Source organism: Euleptes europaea, chromosome 3, assembly GCF_029931775.1.
Source record: "Euleptes europaea isolate rEulEur1 chromosome 3, rEulEur1.hap1, whole genome shotgun sequence".
NCBI lineage: Eukaryota > Metazoa > Chordata > Lepidosauria > Squamata > Sphaerodactylidae > Euleptes > Euleptes europaea.
Window position 1 is genome coordinate 30,301,585 of NC_079314.1, and position 25,440 is coordinate 30,327,024.

The 25,440-nt window shown below is 47.8% G+C and overlaps 1 protein-coding gene across 1 annotated transcript in view; it reads right to left on the reverse strand.

Annotated features, from left to right (window-relative positions):
- Nucleotides 1-445: 445 nt before the first annotated feature.
- Nucleotides 446-25,440, reverse strand: part of RIMS3 (regulating synaptic membrane exocytosis 3) — a 32,220-nt gene continuing 7,225 nt past the window's right edge. The window contains exons 2-6 of the mRNA XM_056847270.1: nucleotides 14,140-14,281; nucleotides 12,560-12,672; nucleotides 5,545-5,646; nucleotides 3,234-3,373; nucleotides 446-790 (exon numbers count right to left, since the gene is read on the reverse strand). Coding sequence (XP_056703248.1) covers nucleotides 578-790; nucleotides 3,234-3,373; nucleotides 5,545-5,646; nucleotides 12,560-12,672; nucleotides 14,140-14,281 — 710 coding nt within the window. The 3' untranslated portion in view covers nucleotides 446-577. The remainder of the gene's footprint in view (nucleotides 791-3,233; nucleotides 3,374-5,544; nucleotides 5,647-12,559; nucleotides 12,673-14,139; nucleotides 14,282-25,440) is intronic.

Sequence of the window (25,440 nt, forward strand, 5' to 3'; positions counted from 1 at the left end):
ACATTCCTTAAAAAAACTTAGTGTTGAAATTTTTCCTTTTTTTTAAATACAAAAACAGGAAAAAAAACATCGGAGAAAAGCTCTGCCTCCCCCTTCAAAGAAATAAAATACTGATCCCAGAAAAGAAACCTATTGAGTTATCATGCTACTTGCAGTGAAACTTCAGTGAGTCGGGTTGGAGGTGTTCCCCCAACATGTTAAAGATGAAAAATGACTCTTCGTCAAAGGCCGTTTGAGTTGAGGTGACGGAACTATCTCAGAGGTGGGAATCAGTCGCAAGGTGGTGTTGTTTCCATTCCCCCGTAGAGCTTGTTCCTTTTCTTCCCCATTTAATTCCTCTCCCACCACATTCTGCAATTTCCTCTTCCGACATCACGTGCCTTGAGAGTGAGCAAGGGGCACATCTACAATCGTGGGAAGCAGGTTTCTCTTCTTGAAGAAGAAGGAAGAGGATGGGTGGTGGGAGAAGGAAAGGCATGGGATATTTACAAACCATGCTACCAGAGTGGTGGTAAAGGCAATGGCATTCTTTCTTTGTTTCTTCCATCTTCCTTTCCCTTTCTCTCTCTTGCCGTCCTTAAGAACAAGAGGGACTTGTTGAACTCTCTAGAGACGACTGGGAAAGACGTCGCGTCAGGGGTCCAATCGTGGAGTCTGCCAATGAGGAGGTGGGGAAGAGCTTGTACCAGCCTGTCACCACACTGGACAAGTCCAGCTCTTCCAGAACTATCTGTGCCATTCCCATGAAGCATTTGTGGTCCATGCGGCCGTAATCTCCCCAGACGATTACCTAAATAATGGAGAAGAAGGAGCTGAACATCTAGCAGAACCTGTGAGGGGAAGGGGGTGGGGAGGGGAGGGGCTGCCAAGGGTGCCAAAGAAAGGATGGTGGAGGAGACTGTTGCCCCCCCCCCTTCCCTTGTGTTTTTAGACCCTGTGTGACTAATCCTCAGGAGCATCTATGATACTAACCAACTCACTGGCTCTATACTACAATGATTTCTGCAAGGTGACCTGGCCACAGATTACCTATGTTTTGATCACATCCAGGCTTGACTGATGAAATGCATTGTACATGAAGTTGCCTTTGAAGCGTGGTTTTTGAATGGTTCAGAATACAGTGGTCTCCTTGATCACACCACAGGTATTCTATCACTCCAATAATGAAAGAACTTTCTTGGTTGCTAGGTTGTTTCCAGGCACAATTGAGGATTCTGGCTTTGACCTCTAAATGGTCTGCCACTAGGAGGGCACCTAAAGGAATGTCTTGTCTCAAAGGAACCTGCCTGAGAATGAAGGTCTTCCTTGTAAGGCCAAAAGGAATTTCCCAACCTGATTTAAAATTTAAAACACTTCAGAAAATTATTGCCTAGAATTTCCGCAGGCATGGGAGGGGGCAATTTTCATCTATTTCCCACCTCCCATGGGAGACCAGTGATCCCCACTCAAACTGTTCCTGGAGGTCCCCCATACCTTAGAACCAGGATAAGTGGGGCTGCTATGGGAGGCAGGAAAAGATGGAAATCACCCCGTCCTCCTTCCTCCTGTAGAAATCCTAAGGGATCTAAGCCAGTAATATTATCTTCAGTAAAAACAATTTGTGTGTAAAGTGCCGTCAAGTCACAGCTTACTTATAGTGACCCCATGGGGTTTCAAGGCAAGCGGAGTTCAGAGGTCATTTGCCATTGTCTGCCTCTGGCTTCCTTGGTGGTCTCCCATCCAAGTACTAACCACGGCCCACCCTACTTAACTTCCAAGCATTTGATGAGATCAGGCTAGGCTGTGCTATCAGGCTGCTAGTTTCATTCTTTAGTCTGCGCTAATTTAATTCATTAAGAGACAGCAACGAAATGTGAGCTGAGAGAGTTCTGAGAACTGTGACTAGCCCAAGGTCACCCAGCAGGCTTCATGTGGCAGGATGGGGAATCGAATCTGGTTCTCCAGATTAGAATCTGCCTTTCTTAACCACTACACCATGCTGGCTCTCAGTAAAAACAACAGTCGGTAAAAAATAGTCTTATTTTCTGTTTTCTTTTTAAAATTATTTATAATGTCTTAATAGGTTTGGCCAGTGTGCTTTATACCTGCTTTCCTATGCTACCAGAAATGCTACCTTGAGCCAGAGGGGGAAAGATCTGAAGTAGCTTTGCCAACTCCAGGTTTTGAAATTCCTGGAGATTTCAAGGGTGGGGATTGGGGAGGTCAGGGTTTGGGGAGGAGGGAGACCCCAACAGGTATAATGCCCTAGAGTCCACCCTCCAAAGCAGCATTTTCTCCAGGGTGAATTGATGGCTTTAGTTTGGAGATCAGGAGCTCTCCAGGCCCTACCTGGAAGTTGGCAAGCCTAGTCCAAAGTGGCACATTGCTTCCAGCTGCCTAATTCCCCTGCATGTGTGAACCAGGCTAAAAGTAGGATTGGTGATGCCATGGAATGAGGTGTAGTATGAACTGCACCCATTCAAATTCCCAGGGGAGAATACTAGTTTTGACTACTCTCCCAAGTAAAAAAAAATCCCAGCAAATAGAAAAGTAGCAGATTGGGTGATTCTAACTGAGCCTTTGGGATGCCACGTTGGTTTTCTGTTTACAAGGAATACTTAACAGAGGCACAATGAATAGGGTTGCCAGCTCCGGGTAGGGAAATACCTGGAGATTTTCAGGGTGGAGCCTGAGGAGGGCAGGGTTTAGGGAGGGGAGGGACTTCAACGCCATAGAGTCTAATTGCCAAAGCGGCCATTCACTCCAGGGGAACTGATCTCTATCGGCTGGAGATCAGTTGTAACAGCGGGAGATCTCCAGCTATTACCTGGAGGTTGGCAACCCTAACAATGAAAAGTGATATTCCGCACTTGCAGCCTGAAACGTGCATCCAGTTACAGCTTCAGTTTTCTGTATCAGTCTTCACGTTTGAGTAATGCCTTTTCTTCCCTCAGAATTATTTTTAAAGATATGGTATTTGGGGGGAGCTGTGAAACATTTATAGCTTTCCATTTGCCTCTTGGCTTATAAAGCCCCTCACTCAGAGGCCTTTCACCTCAGAAGATATTCAGCGGTGGGCTCACGGTCCCAGCCCTGGATTGCTAGAACATCCCCTCCACAACGGGCAACCTGGGATCAGTTCGCTTGGAGGGCAGATGGAAGATTCTACCATCTGGATCGGGCCTCAGAACTACCGGGCTACACGGGCAGCAGCGGTAATCCTCTTACCCTTTACAGAGGAGGAAAGCATTCACCTGTAGCACCTTGCCCTGAGGACCCTCGTCGAAGAGCAGGGCCTGCTGGTAGAGGGGGTCGCAGGTCTTCTTGGCCGTCTTTGTTTTCTTCTTGGCCAGGCAGGCCCCATTTTCCAAGAGGTAAACCTTGACATAGGTGGCTGCATTGGCAGAGAGACAGAAATGCAAGACCCCAATTACAGACGCAACAGGACCGGTCCAAGGCATTTCGTTGCCCCAAACAAGATATGCCCACCCCAGGGTTGCCAACCACTATGTGGGGGCTGGAGGTCTCCCAAAATTACAACTGATCTCCAGACTATATAAATCACTACCTATCTGTTTATCTGTCTGTCGTCTGTCTATCATCTGTCTGTCTGTCTGTCTGTCTATCTGAACCATTTATTCCACTGCTCCTGAAGAAAATGGCTGCTTTGAAAGATGGACTGCATTACACCCTACCAACATCCTTCCCCTCCCTAAATTCCAGGCTCCATCCTCAAACCTCCAGGTATTTCGGAACCCAGAGTTGGCAACCTATTCCCTCCTGGGCCTAGGGTTGCCCACCTCCAGGTATTAGCTAGAGATCTCCTGCTAATACAACTGATCTCCATCCGACAGAGATCAGTTCCCCCGGAGAAAATTACCGCTTTGGGAATTGGATTTTATAGCATTGAAGTCTCTTCCCTCCCCAAACCCTGCCCTCCTCAGGCTCCACCCACAATACCTCCTGCCGGTGGCAAAGAAGGACCTGGCAACCCTAGCTGGGCCCATGCTGCTGCTGCTTCAGTTTGAACCGGGATTAGGGTAGCATGGGTAGGGTTATTAACTCTGGGTTGAGAAATTCTTGTAGATTTGGGGGTGGAGCCTGAGAAGAGCAGGGTTTGGGGAGGGAAGGGGGCTCAGCAGAGTCAAGTGCCACATAGTCCACCCTCCAAAACAGCCATTGGGATCTGATCTCTGTAGCCTGGAGATCAGTTGTAAGTCCAGGAGCCTGGAGGCTGTTAAACCTAGATGCAGGCCCAAGAAAGGATGCCAGTCCCCTCCTATGTTGCTGGTGGAGGGGCGTGAGCAGAGCTCCCCACTCATTACGCTGGCCCTAGCACTCACTTGGGTAGATTTGCTGGATAACCAGCTGAGAAATAGTAGCCAAATCTTGGTGCTGATGTTTGAGGGTGTCCCGCAGATGCATGACACTGGGGCCCCTGTATGCATGCATATTCGCGGGGAAAGGGGAAACAATACTTGAATATTTTAAATTAGTCAGCGGGATGGCACGGTTAAATGTGATTTTCCTGCTCAAGAGGATGGGTTAATAAAGAGAAGGGCGGTAGCTTACGGCAATCGATTGTCTTCATTTCTTGTGTTTACTGCATTGCTTTTCTAATTTCTATAATCCGGTTTTTGAATTTCTCATACTATGTTGGTTGCATTGTTTTCTGCCTTTGCAAAACAATCTTATCCCACTGTTTCTAATATGTTTCATAATGTTCCTATTAATAAGAATTAAGTGTCATCAAGTTGTAACCAATTTATGGTGACCCCATGGGGGTTTCAAGGCAAGAGGCGAACAGAAGTGGTTGGCCATTGCCTGTCTCTGTGTAGCAACCCTGGACTGCCTTGGTGATTTCCCATCCAAGTACTAAGCAGGGCCGAACCTGCTTAGCTTACGAGATCTGACAAGAGCTGGCTAGCCAGGTGAGGTTGCCAACCTCCAGGTGGTCCCTGGGGTGTGCAGCTTCAGGGGCAATTGGTTTGCATTTTATAGTGCCCCTCCAGGTTATGCAGAGCAGCGGTTAGGTCCAAGAAGAATAAGGTTGCCAACCTCCAAGTACTAGCTGGAGATCTCCTGCTATTACAACTGATCTCCAGCAGACAGAGATCAGTTCACCTGGAGAAAATGGCTGCTTTGGCGATTGGATTCTATGGCACTGAAGTCCCTCCCCTCCCCCAAACCCCACCCTCTTCATGCTCTGCCCCAAAAACCTCCCGCTGGTGGCAAAGAGGGGCCTGGCAACCCTAAAGAAGAATCACCAGCAAAATGGTGCAAAATGAGACGGCACCCCAAAATTTCTGGCCATGTGCAGGGATTCCATATCAGACAGAGCAATGTAGAAAGCTGGAACTCCGTCATGGTGTGTGATACAGAAAAGGTCAGACTTTGGAATCTGGAGCGGTTTGCTGTCAAATTTACAATGCTTCCGTATCTGGCACCAGAATGAGAGAAGTGATACACTGGGTGGCGGCAAGCTCCTCTTTGCTAGTTTCCCTACTTTAAGACCTGATTCCCAGTCTTCCTTCTCCCCTGGAGGTTTCTGATGGAGCTACTCACCAGGAATAGACTTGGAGCCTAGCTTTGGAGTGAGGCCGCGGGCCTCGATCACTTCCACCTCCAGCTGCCCGTTTCTGTCAATCATCCCAATGTGGACATCACCTGGGAGAGGGAAGAGGAGACAGTGGGCATCGTTGACCCCTGAACAGTGCAAAGTTGCAACTTACCTTCTCTCATTGTGATACTCCATGGACAGGTGCAGAATACCATACTGGAGCTTCCATAGGACCTTTCTGGATGTTACCTGTACACACCACAGGAGCTGTGCAAATGCAGGTGTGCTTCCTGCAAGGTTCATGATTTGCATAGTTGCCATGTGGCACAAACAGGGGCAGCACATGGATTTTGCATGCATCTGCAGCTTCCGTGTGTATGAACAAGAACCATCGGGAATATAGGCCTGGATGCAATGACTGCATTTCACATGCACTTTCACTCCAACAGCGGAGGAGCTCAGCTTCCTCTGCCACTAGGACTTCCCTTGGCTCAAGATTAATGGCTTTCAAGGAAGCTGCGGAAGTACCACCAGCAAAAGACATGAGTTGTGCTGCAGCCAGAGCAAAGCATGTGAGGAACGTAGTCATGTGATCCATGCAACAGTGGTTGAGGCGCATGTGATGAACCTGTACTAACAAGCAAAGTATGCACGTTGGCCCTGTTCACATAACACAGTGACCGCGCATATAGAATAAGGCTAAGAGTAGTTGAGACGGCTTCAGGTGCACATGGATGCAACATCTGAAAATGGCTATTATTATTATTATTATTGATTATGATGATACATTTTATTTGTATCCTGCCCTCTCCCATCAAACCAGCCTCAGGGCGGCTAACATCATATAAAACATCATAATTACAATAAAGTAAAACAAATACAATCAAGTATAATCAATTTAAAATTTAATAAGAATATGACAGTGCTGAAAGAGGTACAGGCAGAAATCTATTAGAGGGTTTAGAGGGCCAATGGTGTGAAGATCTACATAACCAGTTGTTAGGGTTGCCAGGGCCCCCCTGGCTGCTGGCAGAAGATGAGGGGTGTAGGGCTGCCAGATTCAGGTTGGGAAACTGCTGGAGATTTGGAGGTGGAGTCTAGGGAGGACAGGGACCTCAGTGGGGTACAATGCCATAGAGTCCACGATCCAAAGCATCCATTTTCTCCTGGGGAACTGATCTCTGTAGACTGAAGATGAGCTGTAATTCCAGGGGATCCCCAAGTCCCACCTGGAGGCTGGTATCCCTACTTGTTGTGAGACTTAAGCTTCCCAAAAAGGCTGAGGATGAGAGCAGAAGAACTATTTCCTCAAAATCTGGAGTCACCCAGTGAGGTTGATTGGCAGTAGGTTCAAGGTAGCCAAGGAGAAGGCAGACAGCAGAGATCGGAGAGTGTGAAACTGCCTTATACCAACACTGATTATTAACCATCTAGTTCAATATGGTCTGCTTTGACTGGCAGCTGCTCCCCAGGGTCTCAGGCAGCAAAAGGCCTTTCCCAGGACTTTCGGGACACGATCCTTTAACTGGTAGGGTTGCCAGGTCCCACCTCTCCTCCGGCAGGAGGCTATTTGGCTGCTATCGGGAATGTGCGTGCGTGTGCGCTGACACACACGAGTCACTTCCAGTTTACAACCGGAAGTGCCGCCTCATGAGGGGCCTTATACCTCTTCGTTTGAGTGGTAAAGCGGCCTTTTACCACTCAAACTAAGAGTTTGAGTGATATAAGGCCCCTCACAAGGCGGCACTTCCGGTTCTAAACCAGAAGTGACGTGCGCGCGGTATGTACGCGCACATGCATGTTTGCCTGCCAACCCTCAGGTGGTCGGCGGGCAGAGGGGTAAATTACCAGGGGTTTGCCCGCCACCAGCGGGCACCTGGCAACCCTATTTAACTGGAGATGCCTGGGACTGGACCTGGGACTTCCTCCATGCAAAGCACAGAGCCAGAATCCCTCCCGTACATAACCAGTTACCTTATCATGTATGGCTAAGCTCTTGAAGTGGGAGGTCCTCTTGAGGCTCACCAGGCCTTTAAGCACCAGGCTACAACATCTCTCTTTAACTAAAGCTTTTCAACTAAGGACTTCATCTTATTTAAACTGTTTTATGGCTTGCTCAATATCATTTTGGGCTAGGGTTGCCAACCTCCAGGTGCTAGCTGGAGATCTCCTGCTATTACAACTGATCTCCAGCCGATAGAGATCAATTCCCCTGGAGAAAATGACTGCTTTGGCAATTGGACTCTGGCATTAAAGTCCCTCCCCTCTCCAAACCCTGCCCTCCTTAGGCTGCACCCCAAAAATCTCCAGGTATTTCCCAACCCGGAGCTGGCAACCCTATTTTAAGCTTTTGTGCTCTGGCTTTCTTTTACTGTCTGTTTTTATTGGCATTTTTAATCCACTTGGATTGTTTTATTCGTATGTTTTTAATGGTATGATTTGTTTGTCTTTATCGCCTGTTTTGTTTCGTTGTCATCCGCTGGCTTGAGCAGGTCCGGAGAGGCTGCATACAAATGTAACCAATCAATCATGAACTCACTGGATAGCGTCTCTCTGTCGGCTGAGCCAAATGTGGTGTTACATCTATCTTGGGGCCACCTCAGGGACTTGTGATAGTCACACACCAGCTGCGAGTTCCCTAGGGGAACTCAGCCCTGATGCTCCACAGCAGAGGTCCAATTCAGACTGGGACTGTGGTGCGAGGGGTGGGGAGGCTTCAGCCTCTCCCCGTGCCATGTTTCTGAGCTGAAATGGCCCCGGGGAATGTCATTTGCCGCAAATCCCCGCAGCAACCACAAATTAGCTGCATCGTCTCGTTCGGCTGTTCTCTGTCTCTCTTTCTGCCTGCCTGCTTCAGCCAGCCTCCTGCAATATAAAGATAAAACTGGGTTGTTGTCAGGAATATTGAGGTCAGCCATGTGAAGAGTTTTGAGCATTAAAAATGCATCTGAGGATATGAAAATGTGGCGCTGGACTCCTGTTTAATCTTACTACCCCCTCTGGAATTAAAATTCCGTATAAATGAAAGCTAAGTATTATTCATTAGACTTCCAATGAGTGTAGCCTTCATGCTCTGCTTTGAGCTTTCAGAGGCAACTTGGTTAACCTCAGGTCTGGCTCAGGTCTGGTATGGGTTCCCCTGGTTTACTCATCTTGTCTGAGAGCCCATTTCAGATGTTCCCAGAGCTTCCAAAACCAGGTACTATGTGACTACGTAGCTGTGTGGGAAGCTATTTGTATGCAGTGGCTCCTCCATAGTTCAGGCAAGGTTAACTACACCAATTAGCGCCCTGCTTTTCATAGAGTTTTGTGTGGTTAAAAATCCCCCAAAGCTGCTGGAGGTGCCACTTCATACTAAGAGCTCCATGGAGTTAAGTCGTAACCCATTTAGCAGCCATACTCTATAGGGTCACTTCTGAATAGTGTTGCCATCTCCAGGTTGCGAAATACCTGGAGGTTCTTTGGGCGGAGCCTTAAGAGGGCAGGGTTTGGGGAGGGGAGGGACTTCAATGCCATAGAGTCCAATTACCAATTTTCTCCAGATGAACTGACCTCTACCGGCTAGAGATTAGTTGTAATAGCAGGAGATCTCCAGTCACCACCTGGAGAATGGCAACCCTGCTTCTGAAGCAGGCTTTCTTGCCATGCAGAGAATGGAAATTGAGTAAACACCCCTTTCACCAAACCGATTTATTTCTGTGAACCTCAACAAAATAAGTCCCTCACCGGCCCTTCTCATACAGCACCTGTTTTGTTTCTGTTCCGGGTTGCCAACCTCCAGGTGGGGCCTGGCGATCTCCCGGAATTACAACTGATCTCCAGATGACAGAGATCAGTTCCCCTGGAGGGGAAAAGGCTGCTTTGGAGGGTGGACTTCACTGAGGTCCTTCCCCTCCTTAAACCCTGCCCTCCTCATGTTCCATCCCCGAATTTCCCAAACCAGAATTGGCAACCTTACCTCCCAGAGAAAAAAAAGGTGACGGTAATTCTGTACTTCACTATGTTCTTGCTTACATGGTCTGTGAACTTCTCTAGGTGGCTATTGTTTGAACAGTACAGCCCAGAAAGGGCTTAAAGTTCCCGTGAATACAGCTCAAGAACAAATGTAATTTCTGTTTTTAATCAGGAGAGAGCAGAAGAGGCACAATATTTTCTGTTGCTATATGTGCAAAGAGGAGGGAGAAAGGAGGTGTAGATCCCTAGTTTGGGCGTTTGTGAAAGAAAAGAGGGAAGTTATCTGTCAACACTACTGTTTACCAGCAGGGGGCGGCAGTATCCAGTCCAATGAAACCACAGAACAGCAAGATTTAGTATAACGACAAAGGGGGGTGGGGGGAAACACACCTACACACAAAGCAATAAAAACAAAAATGAGCCCTTCTTGTAACAAAGCTACTCTCAAACCATGAATGCTGCCCTGGAGGGAGTCTTGGTACCAAGAGCTTGCTGTGTGCCAAAGAAATTGCCCCCCTCACAGGCAGGAGTGAGCAGAAACTGTCCCTCTCCCCACTAAGAGGACCAAAATAATACTCAGTGAAGGCAAGACAGGATGTGCACCAGGGCTCAGCGGTGGAATGTGGAGGAGAGAGGTGCATAAGCCTCTGAGCATGTACAGAATGCCTTGCCCTCGCTTCCTTATGTAAAACACATTCACAGCAACCCCAGAAATTGGACTGGAAATGGCCAATCCATGCACTGATAAACCGCTCGATAAAAGGGATTAACGCATGGGCAGAATGTTCTTGGTTCGCTCCTCCCTTATCTCACAATATTTTAATCCGAGACTGGATAGTCAAATGCATGACGCTAGTCCATCCCGCTATAAGTTCAAAGCATGTAGCTGCTGGAGGCTCCCGTGCGTTTGAGCCACCCATATAATGTGGGATAGTAGGGGAGTGACCGCCGTGTCATTGCCCAAGGATTGGCTGAGGGGTTATCCAATCAAAGGCCAATTCTCCCCCCCTTTTTTCTTGGGACACCAGCATGATGGTGTGAAGCACCCCCCCTACAGGGCTGGTCGGGGCTGGGGTCCGTCTGGCCTGGAGAGGGTCGGGGCTTGATGCGCCTCTTCAGCCTCAGACCAGTTCGAGGGAGAGTCTGAGCTTTCCTCTCCCTCGGAGGCTACCCGGGTGGCTCTATGCTCAGCCAGCCTGGGTCACAGCCTGCTTCCTCCCTGGCTACAGCTCTCCTCTGGCCTTTTATACTCTTCAGGCCAGAGAAGCTCCGCCCTTTCCACCCTCTGCCCTCCCCCCGGAAGTCCATAAAAGGAGCTCTCCTTCCCCATCGCGTCACTTCCCTTCCTAGCCAGCAGCTCGGCTTGCACCTGCCCCGCCCTTGCTCACCCGCAGCTCAGCTGTTTGTCGGGGCTGGGAGCTTGAACGAAAGGAGGTTAGTAGCGGGGCTAGTCGTGTGATTACACACACGCCGGCATTCCGGTAATGTAGCGAAATTTTAAAAAGTACCGAAAAGATCGCTAGAAACCAGGGATTGCTTAACCCGGTTTTTTTCGTTTGTTTGTTTTTGCTTAATTTGCGCCTAAGGTGGGTCCGATGTGCAGCCCTTGACAGTCATGCGTTTAGATCACGGGAATTCACTACTTTTAAGGCACAAAGGTGAGACAAATTGGCCATGCGTTAAACCCCAAAGACTCCACCTTAGATTAGGAGGAGAAGGAGAGAGAAGATACATGTTGGAGGTGGATCTTCAGGTTGCATCTGACTTATGGCAGCCCCATCGGGTTTTCAAGGCAAAAGACAACCAGAGGTGGTTTGCCATTTTCTGCCTCTGGGCAGCCACCCTGGACTTCTTTGGCGGTCTCCCATACAAGTACTAACCATGCTTAGCTTCCAAGCTCTGATGAGATCAGGCTAGCCAGGGCCATCCAGGCCAGGGCAAGAAGACAAAAAGGAAGACTGAAATACTGTCAGGACTGAACTGCAAAAAAGTGGGGACCACACCGTTCCAAAGACTGAAGGGCATTTCTGTCTTCAGAAGAGGGGCAGCGATTTCTGCTGATCCCCTCTTCTGACTGCACAAACACACAGACACACACACCACTTTAGCCCTGATACTGTTCCTGAAGGTGGGCTGACCCCCCACAAGCAAAATTTGGAGGTAGACAGCAGACTGCAGTAGCAAGGTGAAGTAGGTTGGACACAATCTGTGGTGTCTTTGAAGGGCATTTGCTACAACTTCTTAAAAACATACTTTGTAAGAATCCTGATAGGGTTCACAACAAGGACAAACACTTTTTCTTGCACACTCACAACATTCTTTATAAAAATATAAAACAAAGGAGAGAGATCTGTGTCCTTTGCATATATGTAAGCCCATTTTAACTATAACAGTAGCCACTCAAACACTAGAGGAGGGCTTGTGGTTCAGGGGTAGAGCATCTGCTCAGCATGCAGAAAGTCCCAGGTTCAATCCTCAGCACCTTCAGTTGAAAAGAGCAGGTAGCAGGTGATGTGACAGACCTCTACCTGAGACCTTGGGGAGCTGTTAGAGTGGGCAAGACTGATTTTGATGGACCAAGGGTCTGAATCAGAATAAGGCAGCTTCCCGTGTTCACGAATTTCAGAACAGAATGAGGACATCACCCTGGGATTCCCACATCCCAACTAATGAAGGGAGGGGACTAACAGGCGCTAGCTGTTGCCAGTTTGGCCACAACTCTGGATAAAACCTCCCTGTTCCTTGCCTTGCTTAGCTAGGGCTGTCCTTGGCAGAATGTCAGTAGCATGGTGGAGTTCTGTGAAGATAGGGGTGTGTGTAAAGTAATGTCAAGGCGCAGCTGACTTAAGGAGACCTGGTAGTGTTTTTAGGGCAAGAGACTAACCGAGGTGGTTTCCCATTGCCTTCCTCTGCATAGCAACTTTGGTATTCCTCAGTGGTGTCCCATCCAAGTACTAACCAGGGCCGACCCTGCTTAGCTTCTGAGATCTGACGAGATGAGATCAGGCTTGCCTGGGCCATCCAGGTCAGGGTGTGAGGATAGGTACTGAGGGTTTAAAGACTCACCTATTGGCGGAGTAGCTAATGTCTGCCGTCCCACGATTTGTGCTGGCCCCAGCCCATCTAAGAAGTCACTGAACTGGCTTTCGGCTCCCAGCCGGGTTGTAGGGAAAATAAACCTAAAGGAAAAAGGCAACAGAAAAGGGAGTTTCATCGGCACAAAAGTCCTGTCTGAGAGATGATTGGAGCATTCAAATAAGTAATTGTAAAAGGTGGGCAAACGTCTTCCCCCGCACTTCTGGGTTTTGTCCAAAGCAAGGAGAAGCAAGAAAGGTGGTGGTGGTGATGGAGGAGGAGGAAGAGGAAGAGGAGGAAGAAGAGTTGGTTTTTATATGCCAATTTTCTCTACCACTTAAGGAAGAATCAAACCGACTTACAATCACCTTCCCAGCCCCTCTCCACAACAGACACCCTGTGAGGCAGGTGAGGCTGAGAGAGTGTGACTAGCCCAAGGTCACCCAGCTGGCTTCGTGCGTAGGAGTGGGGAAACCAATCCAGTTCACCAGCTTAGCCTCCGCTGCTCATGTGGAAGAGTGGGGAATCAAACTCGGTTCTCCAGATCAGAGTCCACCGCTCCAAACCACAGCTCTTAACCACTACACCACGCTGGCTCTCTAGATGAGCCCAAGCCAGTAAAAGTACTGCTAAAAAGTGTCAGAAGTGGTAGCTTCCATCTTGTGCTTTGGAGCCTCTCAGAGAGAGAGTGGTGGTGGACAGTGCTGTCGTCAGGCTAGCCTGGGCCATCCAGGTCAAAGCAGAAAGACAGCAATGGTAAGAAATTTAAGTTACTTCCCCCTCCCCTAGTGAGAGCATGCTCCCCACCTTTGGAGAAGATGATGAAGTAGAGTTGGCTTTTATACCCCTCTTTCTCTACCTTTAAGGAGTCTCAAAGCAGTTTGCAGTCGCCTTCCCCTCCCCTCCCCACAACAGACACCTTGTGAGGCAGGTGGGGCTGAGAGAGTTCAGAGAGAACTGTGACTAGCCAAAGGTCACCCAGCAGCCTTCATGTGGAGGAGTGGGGAAACTGACCCAGTTCACCAGATTAGACTGCCGCTCATGTGGAGGAGCGGGGAATCAACTCCGGTTCTCCAGATTAGAGTCCGCCGCTCTTAACAACTACACCACGCTGGCTCTCATCCAGAAAACAGGAAGAGGGTACTGTTTCTGCCTCTCTTGCCGCTTCATTCTGTTCCCACTCCAAGTCACAGTATCATTTTGGAGACAACAGAGAAAGGAAAGAACAGGAGATGCAAATGCATTTCACGTTTGGCCACCTTTCTGAACTGCCCTGTGATGGGAAGAGGTTTTGGAAACATTCTTTGTGGAAGGTGCAAACATTCTGGTTTGGATGGTGCACAGAACTGAAGGGACAGGAAGCATGGGGCCCTTAAGGCTCCCTGTTCCTCTAGGGCCTTTGCAATATACATGAGCCATCTAAAGCAGAAACTATTTTTTTTTAATCTCTAAGCCAAGGAAAACCCACACTGATTGTTTCCCTCCCCCCATGCTTAGATGTGTGTGTGTGTGTGGGGGGGGGGTAATCTGCCCCACACAGAAAAGTGGCATTAACCATCACCAGCTCTTACGCGCCATCGGAGCTGTTGCTGTTGGTACTACCATCGGTTGACTCCCGGCTGCCTTGCCGTGTCACCCTATTTCTCATCTCCACAGCGATCCCAGTCTCTGTACTTCGGCGGATGTTGCTGCGAAGTTTCTTTGGGCCGCCATCTGGAAAGACAGAAAACAACACGCTACATTTGGCAGGAGGGCAGCCCAGAGGCTGATAAAGCAGCTTGGTTCCTTGGTGAGGCCTGAGGAGGGCAGGGTTTGGGGAGTGGAGGGACCTCATTGGGGTATAATGCCCTAAGGTCCACCCTCCAAAGCAGCCATTTTCTCCAGGGGAACTGATCTCTGTCGCCTGGAGATCAGTTATAATACCGGGAGATCTCCAGCCACCACCTGCAGACTGAAAATCCTACCAGTGGCACATAGATAGGGCTGCCAGGTCCCCCCTCTCTTCCGGCGGGAGGCTATGGGGCTGAGGTCCGGTTTATAATCGTAAGTGCCTGATAACCTTGCGAGGGGCCTTATACCTCTTAGTTTGAGTGGTAAAGTGGCCCTTTACCACTCAAACTAAGAGTTTGAGTGATATAAGGCCCCTTGCAAGGCGGCCTTATATACATGAGTCATTGGTGTGTACGTGCACATGCATGTTTGCCCGCCGACCCTCAGGTGGTTGGCGGGCAGAAGGGCGAATTGCCGGGGGTTTGCCCGCCACCACCAAGCACCTGGCAACCCTACACACAGAGGAAGGATTTCCCTACAGCTGGAATCTGGCTGTTGGGGAGAAAAGTCAGGAGAATCCCGACCTAACTCAAGCACAAACGTATCATCTCTTTCAGGCCTCCGCCTGGCTCAGCAGAAGAAGGCTTCATGAATTCACGTATACTTCTGCCCCAGTTTTGAAAACACAACCATTACTGTGGCTGTGTAACGGACCAAGGGTTAATGTCTGTCAGTGACTGTATGTGAGAGGGACATACAGGGAGTGGGCAGAGCTTAAGAGAGAGGACTCTGAACTGCTGGGAAAAAAGGGTTTTTGTTTCACTCTGGGTTCTGGTGTGACGGGTTGTGTGCCCAGAAACCAGAACGGTGACGAGAGAGAGAGAGTTTGGGAGGGAAAAACAGTCCCCACTTTAGTCAGGGGGGAGGAATAGTCTCTGAGGAAAGAGGTATTCCTGGCCTAGGTATTGTGAGAGAATGGCTTTAAGCGCTGTGAAATAATTCCACAGAGAGAAAAAGGAAGGAGGAAAGGAGAATCTCCATACTTCCTAGTTTTAGGCACCAGAGTATACACCCGAACCTCTGTATGCAGGTTCTGGGATTTAGCTGCCTTAAAGAATTGGACAGATAAAGGAGGTCGAAGCCTCAAGCCAAGAAAATGTTCATGGCGATGGTAGTCCTCTCAAATGCCCGTGGGACAACATCCATATCTCCTGGAGGGAGAATATGGGAGTCAAAAACCACTCTTCATGGCTGCAGAGGAAATCCTGCTCCCCAGTCCCCTAATTGGATCTGGGGTGGGGTGTTTAATTTCACCCCTATTCGAACGTATCTTGGAGTCTCTCAGGGAAAATCCTGAGAGATATCTTGCTTGGCCCAGCGCTGTACCGGAAGTCCAGCTGCCTTAAAGAATTGGAGACGTGAGTTCAGCAAAATAACATCTGTACTGTACTTGTTGAGCAACTCATTATTTATCTAGACAATTTGTACCTTTCCTTAATACTAGCTTTTCCTCCAATATCTTTCCCTGTGAAGTATAATCAAATTCTGTCATTTTATTGTTGAACTGAACAAAGCCTCTGGCGTCTCAATTATCTGAGGTAAAATGAAGCAGGAGACGTGGGGGAACTCCCCCCCACCATCACAGGCTGTAGCTCTTTGAGGGGAAAGAAGGTGGCATGGTATAGTCTGAACTTGTCAGATCTTGTGAAGCTAAGCAGGGTCGGCACTTGGACGGAGGACCACCAAAGAAAGCGCTGCAGAAGAAGGCAATGGCAAAGCGCCCCTGCTTCTCCCTTGCCTTGAAAGCCTTTTGCTAGGGTTGCCAGAAATCGGTCGAGGCTCGACGGCCCATACGTGCATAACTCTCCGAGAGTTGCGAACGACTCGCTTCCCCTGCTGATGACTCACCAAAGCGACGTTCTGCTCTGTGCTTCAGAGATGCTTTCTACCTGCTCTTTACAAGCGACCTTTTCCTTTCCTGGGGACATTAGAGAGTCTGACTAACCAAACCATTGGGAAACAATCCCTGCCCTGCAGTCCCCCGTGGTCCGGCAGGAGAAGAATCGGTGGTGGTGTTTGAGGAGGCTTTAAAACAGATGAAAGAGAAACGGCTCCATGCGGAGCACGCTCGACACTGGGCTTCTGATCCCCGTCTTCCCAGCCTATGCCACTCATGGGCATTTTGATAAATGATGCATAGGTATTTATGCAACCTTTTTATGAAAGGAAAAAATGTGCCCTTAATATGTTCTCTAGTCCCTTCAGCAATCGCAAAGAAATGTGGCTTGTTTCCAAGGTTCAGCCCTCTGGAATGCCAGGTTTTTTCCCCCATTAACCATTTCATTGCAAGATTCAAGAAATAATTTTTAAAACATTGGGGAACACAGTCATTAAATAACCAGGCAGATAAACGAATGTTCAGATCGACCCTCTGTAAATTTATCCTCCCCTCAATTTTATAACAGAGTGCCTCTGAGTCTGAGCAGAGGGCTTAACCCTAAACAGGGAATGCAGGAAGTCGCCAGTGTAATTCTCACCTCTCCTGTGATTCAGTAAGTGGTTTCAACTAAAATATGCTTCTTGCGCTCAGCATTATTACAGGCCTACCTTAAAAGAATGTTGTAAGGATTTGCGAAAGAGTATGCATAAAGTACATAAAGTTTTTTATATATATGCTAAGTATCGTGATTAATATTGAATGGCTAAGATGGGGGGGATGAACACATGAAGCTGCCTTATACTGAATCAGGCCATTGGTCCATCAAGGTCAGTATTGTCTACGCAGACTGGCAGCAGTCCTCTAGGATTTCAGATAGAGGTCACATCACCTACTGCCCAGTCCTTTCAACTGGAGATGCTGGGGATTGAACTTGGGACTTTCTGTGAGCCAAGCAGATGCTCTGCCCCTGAGCCTGGGCCCCTTCCCCAAGAACAGAGGGCAAAAGGCCCTCCTCCAAGGAGACTGAAGCTAGAATGGTCAGTGGAAGATGAGGCTTCCCGGTTTTTAACGGCTGTGAGGAAGTGGGAACGAGCCACACCTTTGCTCTTCTGCGTAACTGACTGGGTGAGAGATCGAAGCCAAGGGGGCCAGATGTTTTCCACTGGGCTACCCCGCCCTCAGTGTCCATTAGGATCCACCAGTCATCGCTGGACCCTTCCCTTCACCCAGCAGGTACCAGTGGGCTCCACCCCCAATCATCCACACGCTGTCTCTTTGCTCCTACCCCCGGGTCTCTGGGTCTGGCCCTCAGGAGAAATAAAAAAGGGGGAATAAACACAGAAATGGAGTGAAAGGGAAAGCATTCCCAAAGCCTGGAAAAATGGTTGGCATAAACAATGTTTTGTAAAGACAGCCCTGATCAATCCTCTTCAGTGGCAAAATCAGCATGCAGCTCTGCTGATTGGTAAACATCCCTGTCACTTACATATCTACTGACTCAGTCTCTCCTCATCCTTCCCTCTCCCCAGCTTCTCCAAGTCATAGAACAATCTTCAGGTTTTCAAATATTACTGACTGTCGCTAATTTTTCAACTCAGACTTGTTGTTATAACAATATGAAAGAACGGGACACTTTTGGGTCAAGTTTTGACTACTTAACATCCAACCAATCCTTGGCTAGCAAACAGGATTAGATGGTGATCTGAAAACCTTCAATTACTATCATGAAAAGTACCCAGTCAGTCAGTCAGTCAGTCAGTCATTTTTAGGCATCCAAAGTCTATGATTTATCACAAATTGCCATATGACTGGCAGCAGACAAAACAGATGAACGCCAAATATCTGACAGAAAACATTAACAGCATTAGAGCTGAAAATGATTAGATTTATATTTACTCCACAGCATCAGCTATATTAAATGATCTCTACAACAGAGAACAACAATAATGACTAATCTTATAAGGTGCCAAAACAAACAGAGATTCTCTATGAGTAATGTATTTGTTACGATCACAGAGCTTGATCTTGTTTGCGTCACTCAATCAAGGATAGATACCCAAGAACATCTTTCAAAAATCTGACTTTGGCAACAATTTAGGATGTCTTCAACTTCTCTTTGGCTACTAATACAAAAGCGGGTATTTTAGACTATTTTCCAAGTTAATACATAGAGGGCGTGGCCTGAAAACCCAAGAAAGCTTTTTTGGCATTGGTAAAAAGTTACATCCTACAAGTACAGTTGCAGTGTGCTGTTGTGGTCAGGACATTGGACTAGGATCAGGGAGACACGGGTTCAAATCCCTGCTTGCCATGAAATTTTCTGGGTGACTTTGGGCTGGTAATTTCTCAGTTGGCCTAACCTACCTCACAGGGTTGTTGTGAGGATAAAGTGGAGTTGAGAAGAACCATGTATGCTCCTGGGAGTTACCTGAGGAAGGCAGGATAAAGATGCATTGAATAAATCAATCTGCTGGATGTGATCGCCTTCAATATACAAATCCCACATAGAGAAGTGGAAATTCTGAATAATCAGCAGGTCATTGTAAGAGAGCCTAACCACATGCTTGTTAAACCTGCTCAAAGAACTCCCCTTTGCAGAAGCCATGCTGATTCTCCCTCAGCATACTTTGTCCCTCAGTGTATTATCTTCATAAACATCTGCTTGTTACTAAAATATACAGATCAAGGACATACTATAGGGGCAGGAACACAAGGATAGTGCTGAAGCAAAATCTATACCAGGAAAGTCTAATCCAGCTGACCACCAAATGCCTTACAAAACTGCATCCTTCTTCAAATCGTAACAGCAAAAAGGAAAAAAAAACCAAACAACACTCTACAATAAAATCCAAAGCAACAATTAAAAAACCAACTGAAGCAGAAGAGCAGTGTAACAACAGAATATGCAGCTGGCTGATTAATCAAAGGCCCAGTCAAATTAAAATGGTTATATTTGCTATCTAAGAAACAACAGTGATGGGGAAGGTTCTCCTTGCGGGCAACGCTGTCAAATAAAACTTCCTTCGGCCGCCCCCAAGCCTTCCCCCGATACCACAGTGTATATTCCAAGATGGCTATACTCAAGGAGCAGCTCTAAGTGCCCATTCAGGAATTCTCTGCGGTTTCCCATCGGCTGTATAGAAAACCTAGAAGGGAGACTTCGCCGCCTAGCATTCAGTTACACAGAATGGCACAGCTGTGGGGTTACGGATAAGCATTGGGAAACCCTTCACTAGAGAATAACCGAGCCCTGATTTCTTCTTGGCCCCAAATGGTGTTGGCGTCTTTCCCTTTCATGGTTGCCAGACGGCTTGGCTTTGCACTTGTGGGGAAACTAAGCCCGACTTCTCTGCAGGGCGCAAGTCTATCGCTTTGAAGGTCAGAAGGGGACCAGCTTACATCCATCGCTCCTGTAACACAGTGCTGGACCAAAGGGCATCGTGGGAGCGGGGAGCGGGGGTGGGAAGGGCAGCTGCTTCCTTTCCTTCTGAAGCGGAAGGCTGTCGTGGGCAGGGAATGAGACCGGCCAGTGGTTCTGATCGGATATGGCAGCTCTCCTGGTCCCGCCATGTGGTGACTCATCTCCGCAGAGCACGGCTTGAATACCAGCTGCCCCTGAATCATTGCCAGCTAAAGGAATGCCAGTGGGCAGGCATGTGAGGCTGGTTTGTGGGTGTACCCTCATCCTGAGGAATTCCTCCCTAGATGGAGAAACTAGCTCCCACCTGCAGCCGCATAATCCAGACATGTGGCCTCACAGGAGCTTAAACACCTGACATTCAGTAGAGGCACCAGGAATGGCCAGGGTCCCCACTGCTGTAGCAATGCCGAGTGGCCAGTACTTTGATGGGAGCTCACTGGGACCACAGTGTAAGTCACCCCGCAACCCCATGAAGACCTACATCTAAGCTCAAGAGCTGCATCCTTCAGGGGTCACAGCTGCCATTGGGGTACCAGATCAACACAGATCATTTCTCACTCATTTCATATTTTCTGTTTGCTTCCTTTCATGTAATAATCACTGGAGTTTGGATTCTCTTTTCTCTTCATTTTATTTTCAATGGGGAAACTTAAATTCCTGTCTGTAACCATTTTTGTTTATTTGTTTTCTATCCAGTTTGGATGAAATTCTCAGGGATAAGTTCCCTCACCCAAGGCACACTCCCTGCAAGATTTGGGGAGGGGGAGAATAGGTGGGCGTGTTGCTGTTTTCTAGAAGCCTTTAGAAATCCTTGCTTGGACCCAGAAGCAGGAATTGAGCCACTTCTCCCTCCTTTTCTAGGATCCTCAAGGTGGATGGGGGTTGGGGGAGGTTTCTATAAAGAAAACAGAGCACATGGGTGAAGGAAACCAAACCTTCCTCCTTTCTTTCTTAATGCTGGGGCCATTTTTTTCTCCTAGCCAGGCTCAAATCTCAGAAGTTAACAGGGCTATAAGATGAACGTTTCAAGCCCCCGTGTAAGATAAGGGGAGTGCAGGATTTAGCTTCCCTTACCTGCCTGCTTCTTCTCTTTGTTTGGTAGTACTACAGGTTGGCTGGCAGCCAGTGTGGTGTAGTGGTTAAAAGTGGAAGTTTAGAGCAGTGGACTCTGATCTGGAGAACCAGGTTTGATTCCCCATTCCTCCACATGAGTGGTGGACACTAATCTGGTGAACCAGGTTGGTTTCCCCACTCCTACACATGAAGCCAGCTGGGTGACCTTGGGCTAGTCACAGTTCTCTTAGAGCTCTCTCAGCCCCACCTAACTCACAGATGTGGGGAGGGGAAGGGAAGGTGATTGTAAGCCAGTTTGATTCTTCCTTAAGTGGTAGAGAAAGTCGGTATATAAAAACCAACTCTTAAGAACGTAAGAAAAGCCATGCTGGATCAGACCAAGGCCCATCAAGTCCAGCAGTCTGTTCACACAGTGGCCCAACCTGGTGCCTCGAGGAAGCCCACAAAACAAGACGACTGCAGCAGCACCATCCTGCCTGTGTTCCACAGCACCTAATATATTAGTCATGCTCCTCTGATCCTGGAGAGAATAGGTATGTATCATGACTAATATTCATTTTTACTAATATCCATTTTTTACTTTCTTCTTCTCCTTCTTTTTCTCCTCCTCCTCCTCCTTCTGTGTTGCTTTTGTAAACTGGACGTACTGTAGCTCAAATTTCATGGTCTTATGTTGCCTGAACATATTGGATCTGCTTATCGAACATATTGGATGTGTGGCTGCTTGAGTGGGCGAACGTATGTTTGTTGCAGATATTAGATATGCGCTTCCTTAAGTAGGTTAAACAGAATCCGTTTTACATACTGAATATAATTTTGCTGCAATGGCATCTTGTACATCGTGGACCACCCTGACCTGGATGGCCCAGGCTAGCCTGATCTTGTCAGATCTCAGAAGCTAAGCAGGGTCAGCTCTGGTTAGTACTTGGATGGGAGACCACCAAGGAATACCAGGGTCATTACACAGAGGCAGGCAATGCAAATAACCTCTAAACATCTCTTGCCTTGGAAATAGGGTTGCCAGGTCCCTCTTTGCCACTGGCAGGAGGTTTTTGGGGCGGAGTTTGGGGAGGGGAGGGACTTCAATGCCATACAGTCCAATGGCCAACGCGGCCACTTTCTCCAGGTGAACTGATCTCTATCGGCTGGAGATCAGTTGTAATAGCAGGAGATCTCCAGCTAGTACCTGGAGGTTAGCAACCCTAGTCAGGGCCGACAAAGCCCTGGCACTCATTGAGGACAACCACACATGCTTTGGGTTGGGGACCACCAGCAGGTTGTTGCTCATAGAGCCTGGTGGAATAGCCTCCCTAGTAACATTCGGGCCCTGCAGGACCAGAAATAATTCCACAGGGCCTGCAAAATGGAGCTATTCCACCAGGCCTATGAGGGCAGCCACAAGCTACCTTAAGCTATCCATCGTTACTGGCCTCCCCATCCCTTTCCATCCCTTTCCCCCTCCACTTGTAATATGTGGGGGCTCTCCTGCTATCCGATTCACAGCAATTACTACTGTGTTAATGCGATCTTGTTTTAAATTGCCATGTTTGTTGTGTATTAATATTGATATTTTAATGTTTTATGATCCTGTTGGTTTTAAAGGCTGTAACCCGCTCTGAGCCTATTTTGACTGGGAATGAGGGTGGACTATAAATGTGAATATGAATGAATGAATGAATGAATGAATGAATGAATGAATGAATGAATTATGTACTATTTCCCAGCTTTAATTTTTGACAGAGTAAGACTCTGGTCCTTTTGTATGCAGAGTTATAAGGAGAAAGGTGCAGCCAGTACCTTTCTCCTTGTAACTCTGAAATTAAAATGGCTGGAAATGTACTTTTTTAAAAAAGAAAGCTGGTAATGTATACATTGTCACAATAATTTTTATAATGTTATAGTGCTATAGTGATATAGCTATTACCATTTTTAAAGCCCCTATAAGGCCTCTGGTTTGGAGCGGGAATTGCCACCACAGGGACTGTCATAAAGAAAATAGCACCTAAGTGGACAGGACCTGAAAAAATGCACCTCTTCCTGTCCACATGGCATCCCAAGACATAAGAACATAAGAAAAGCCATGCTGGATCAGACCAAGGCCCATCAAGTCCAGCAGTCTGTTCACACAGTGGCCAACCAGATACCTCTAGGAAGCACACAAACAAGACGACTGCAGCAGCAACATCCAGCAGCCATGAATAGCCTTCTCTTCCATGAACATCTCCACTCCCCTCTTAAAGCCTTCTAAGTTGGCAGCCATCACCACATCCTGGGGCAGGGAGTTTCACAATTAAACACGTTGACTGCAATCTTTCCAAAAAAGTCATGTCACACCAGGTCTGGAAAATAACACAGCAAAGCTGGGGGGCGGGGGGATGACGACACTGAAACAGGATGGATAGAGGATAACATCTTATGGATACCCCCCCCCCCAAAACAGCACTGCTGTAAGGAAGCCAAAGCAGAGCAAAACGTCTCGGTGGGGAAACAGCCTAGGTAGGCTTGTGGTTGCCCTTAGCCCAGCAGGAACTTCCTGTTAAGGTGAAAGGCCAGTCTGGTCCTGCTGGGGTTTGGGGAACAGAAGCAGAGGCTCCTGCTGAGGGTGTGCACATAAAGGCAGAGGTCAGATGAGACATGAGACCTCCACGTGGATGAGGAAGGATCAGATCCTCTTCCTCTGCCCAAACGAACTGCTGGTTTAGGACCTGAGACCTCTCGTCGTCTTTCATTTCATCTAAAAGCAGGCTTTCCTGCATGCAAATGGTCTGTCCCCACCTGCCTGCAGTTGGAATTACTTTAAAGTGGAATTTAAAGAATTAAAGAAAAGAGAAAGCTAACTTCCCCATTGCATGTACAGCAAGTGGGTAGGCTGGGTGGGGGGTCTATTTTTAAACAAAACTGGAGCCTGTGGGCGAGGAGTACTAAACCCTGTCCCCTGCTATGCTTAAAACATTTTCCTCCTAGCTGAGTTAACTTCCAGGGTTGGAGTCCAGATGTGAGCACCAGTGTTCAGCAAGGGAAGGCGGGGTGGGGAGTGAATGGCTTCCCTTACCTACAAGATCTGTTTTTTGTTTAAAAATAGACACACATACCCCACGCATACTCTTTCCCCACTTGATGACTCCAGAAAAGGAGGAAAAAAGACACTGCAAGTGAGAACTTTCACTGCCTATGGAATGGGGAGGGGCCATGGCTCAGTGGTAGAGCATCTACTTGACATGCAGAAGGTCCCAGGTTCAATACCTGGAATCTCCAGTTAAAGAGAACGGGCAGGTAGGTGATGTGAAAGACCTCTCAGCCTGAGACCCTGGAGAGTAACTGCCGGTCTGAGTAGACAATACTGACTTTGATGGACAAAGGGTCTGGTTCAGTATAAGGCAGATTCATGTGTGTTCATAGGGATGCTTTCTCCAATCAGCCTGACGTTTGGTAAGAGGTATCCATCAGGTGAATCCCTAGCCAACTCAACCCGCTGGGCAGAAAATAACAACCATTAGGGCAGAAATAGGTTTCCCTGGAAACCAAAATAAACAAGCAACAAAAAAATCTGAATGCATAATGATTATGATAAAGAGTGAATTAAAAAAAACACACCGTGAAACAGCAGAATGGACCAAAATGTTCTCAGAAGAAATTGGTCTCCCTCCCTAGTCTCACCACCCACTCATTTTGCAAAAAGCCACCAGCTCTGTCCTTGGTGCTGAAATGTATCAGACAGGTCCCTTGCTGTCAAGGGGCACCCGCCACAGGGTTTAATACCGACTCTGTCTTGCTTTGTTAATGCACCCAAAACAAAAATTAAAAAACCCAGGAAATACCTTCTTCTGGACCAATGAAATTAGCACAAAACACTGTGCGAGCTTTCAAGCCCACCTGGATGTTTTGTCCCTCCTGATGTTACATGGTTTAAAAAGATAGAAGGGTGGAAAGTAGATCTCTTAGGCCATGGTGTAAATGCCTGATATTACTGGCTTCCTCAGTGAGATTGTTATGGTGTAGGGTTACAGCAGAATAAGAACATAAGAAAGGCCCTGCTGGATCAGACCAAGGCCCATCAAGTCCAGCAGTCCGTTCACACAGTGGTCAGGCAGGCGCCTCCAGGAAGCTCACAAACAAGACGACTGCAGCAGCATCGTCCTACCTGTGTTCTACAGCACCTAATATAATATGTATGCTCCTCTGATCCTGGAGAGAATAGGTCTGCATCTTGACTAGTATCCATCTTTACTAGTATCCTTGAATGCCCCTCTCCTCCATGAACACGTCCACTCCCCTCTTAAAGCCTTCCAAGCCATCACCACATCCTGGGGCAGGGAGTTCTGCAACTGGGGAATGGTATGGTATAGCCTGGTCTTATCAGCTCTTGGAACCTAAGCAGAGTCGGTACTTGAATGGGAGATCACTGAGGAAGGCTGTGCAGAGGAAGGTAATGGCAAGTCACCTCTGCTTGTCACTTGCCTTGAGAGCCGCTTGCTAAGCTTGCCATAAGCCAGTTGCAACTCAACAGCACATAGGAACACAGGGTTACAGCACAGTCTCTAGGAAACTTTGTTCAGACACTCATTCTTTTCTGGTATTTTAGCCGTGGCTCAGTCGTAGAGCCTCTGCTTGGCATTCAGAAGGTCCCAGGTTCAATCCCCGGCATCTCCAGTTAAAGGGACCAGGCAA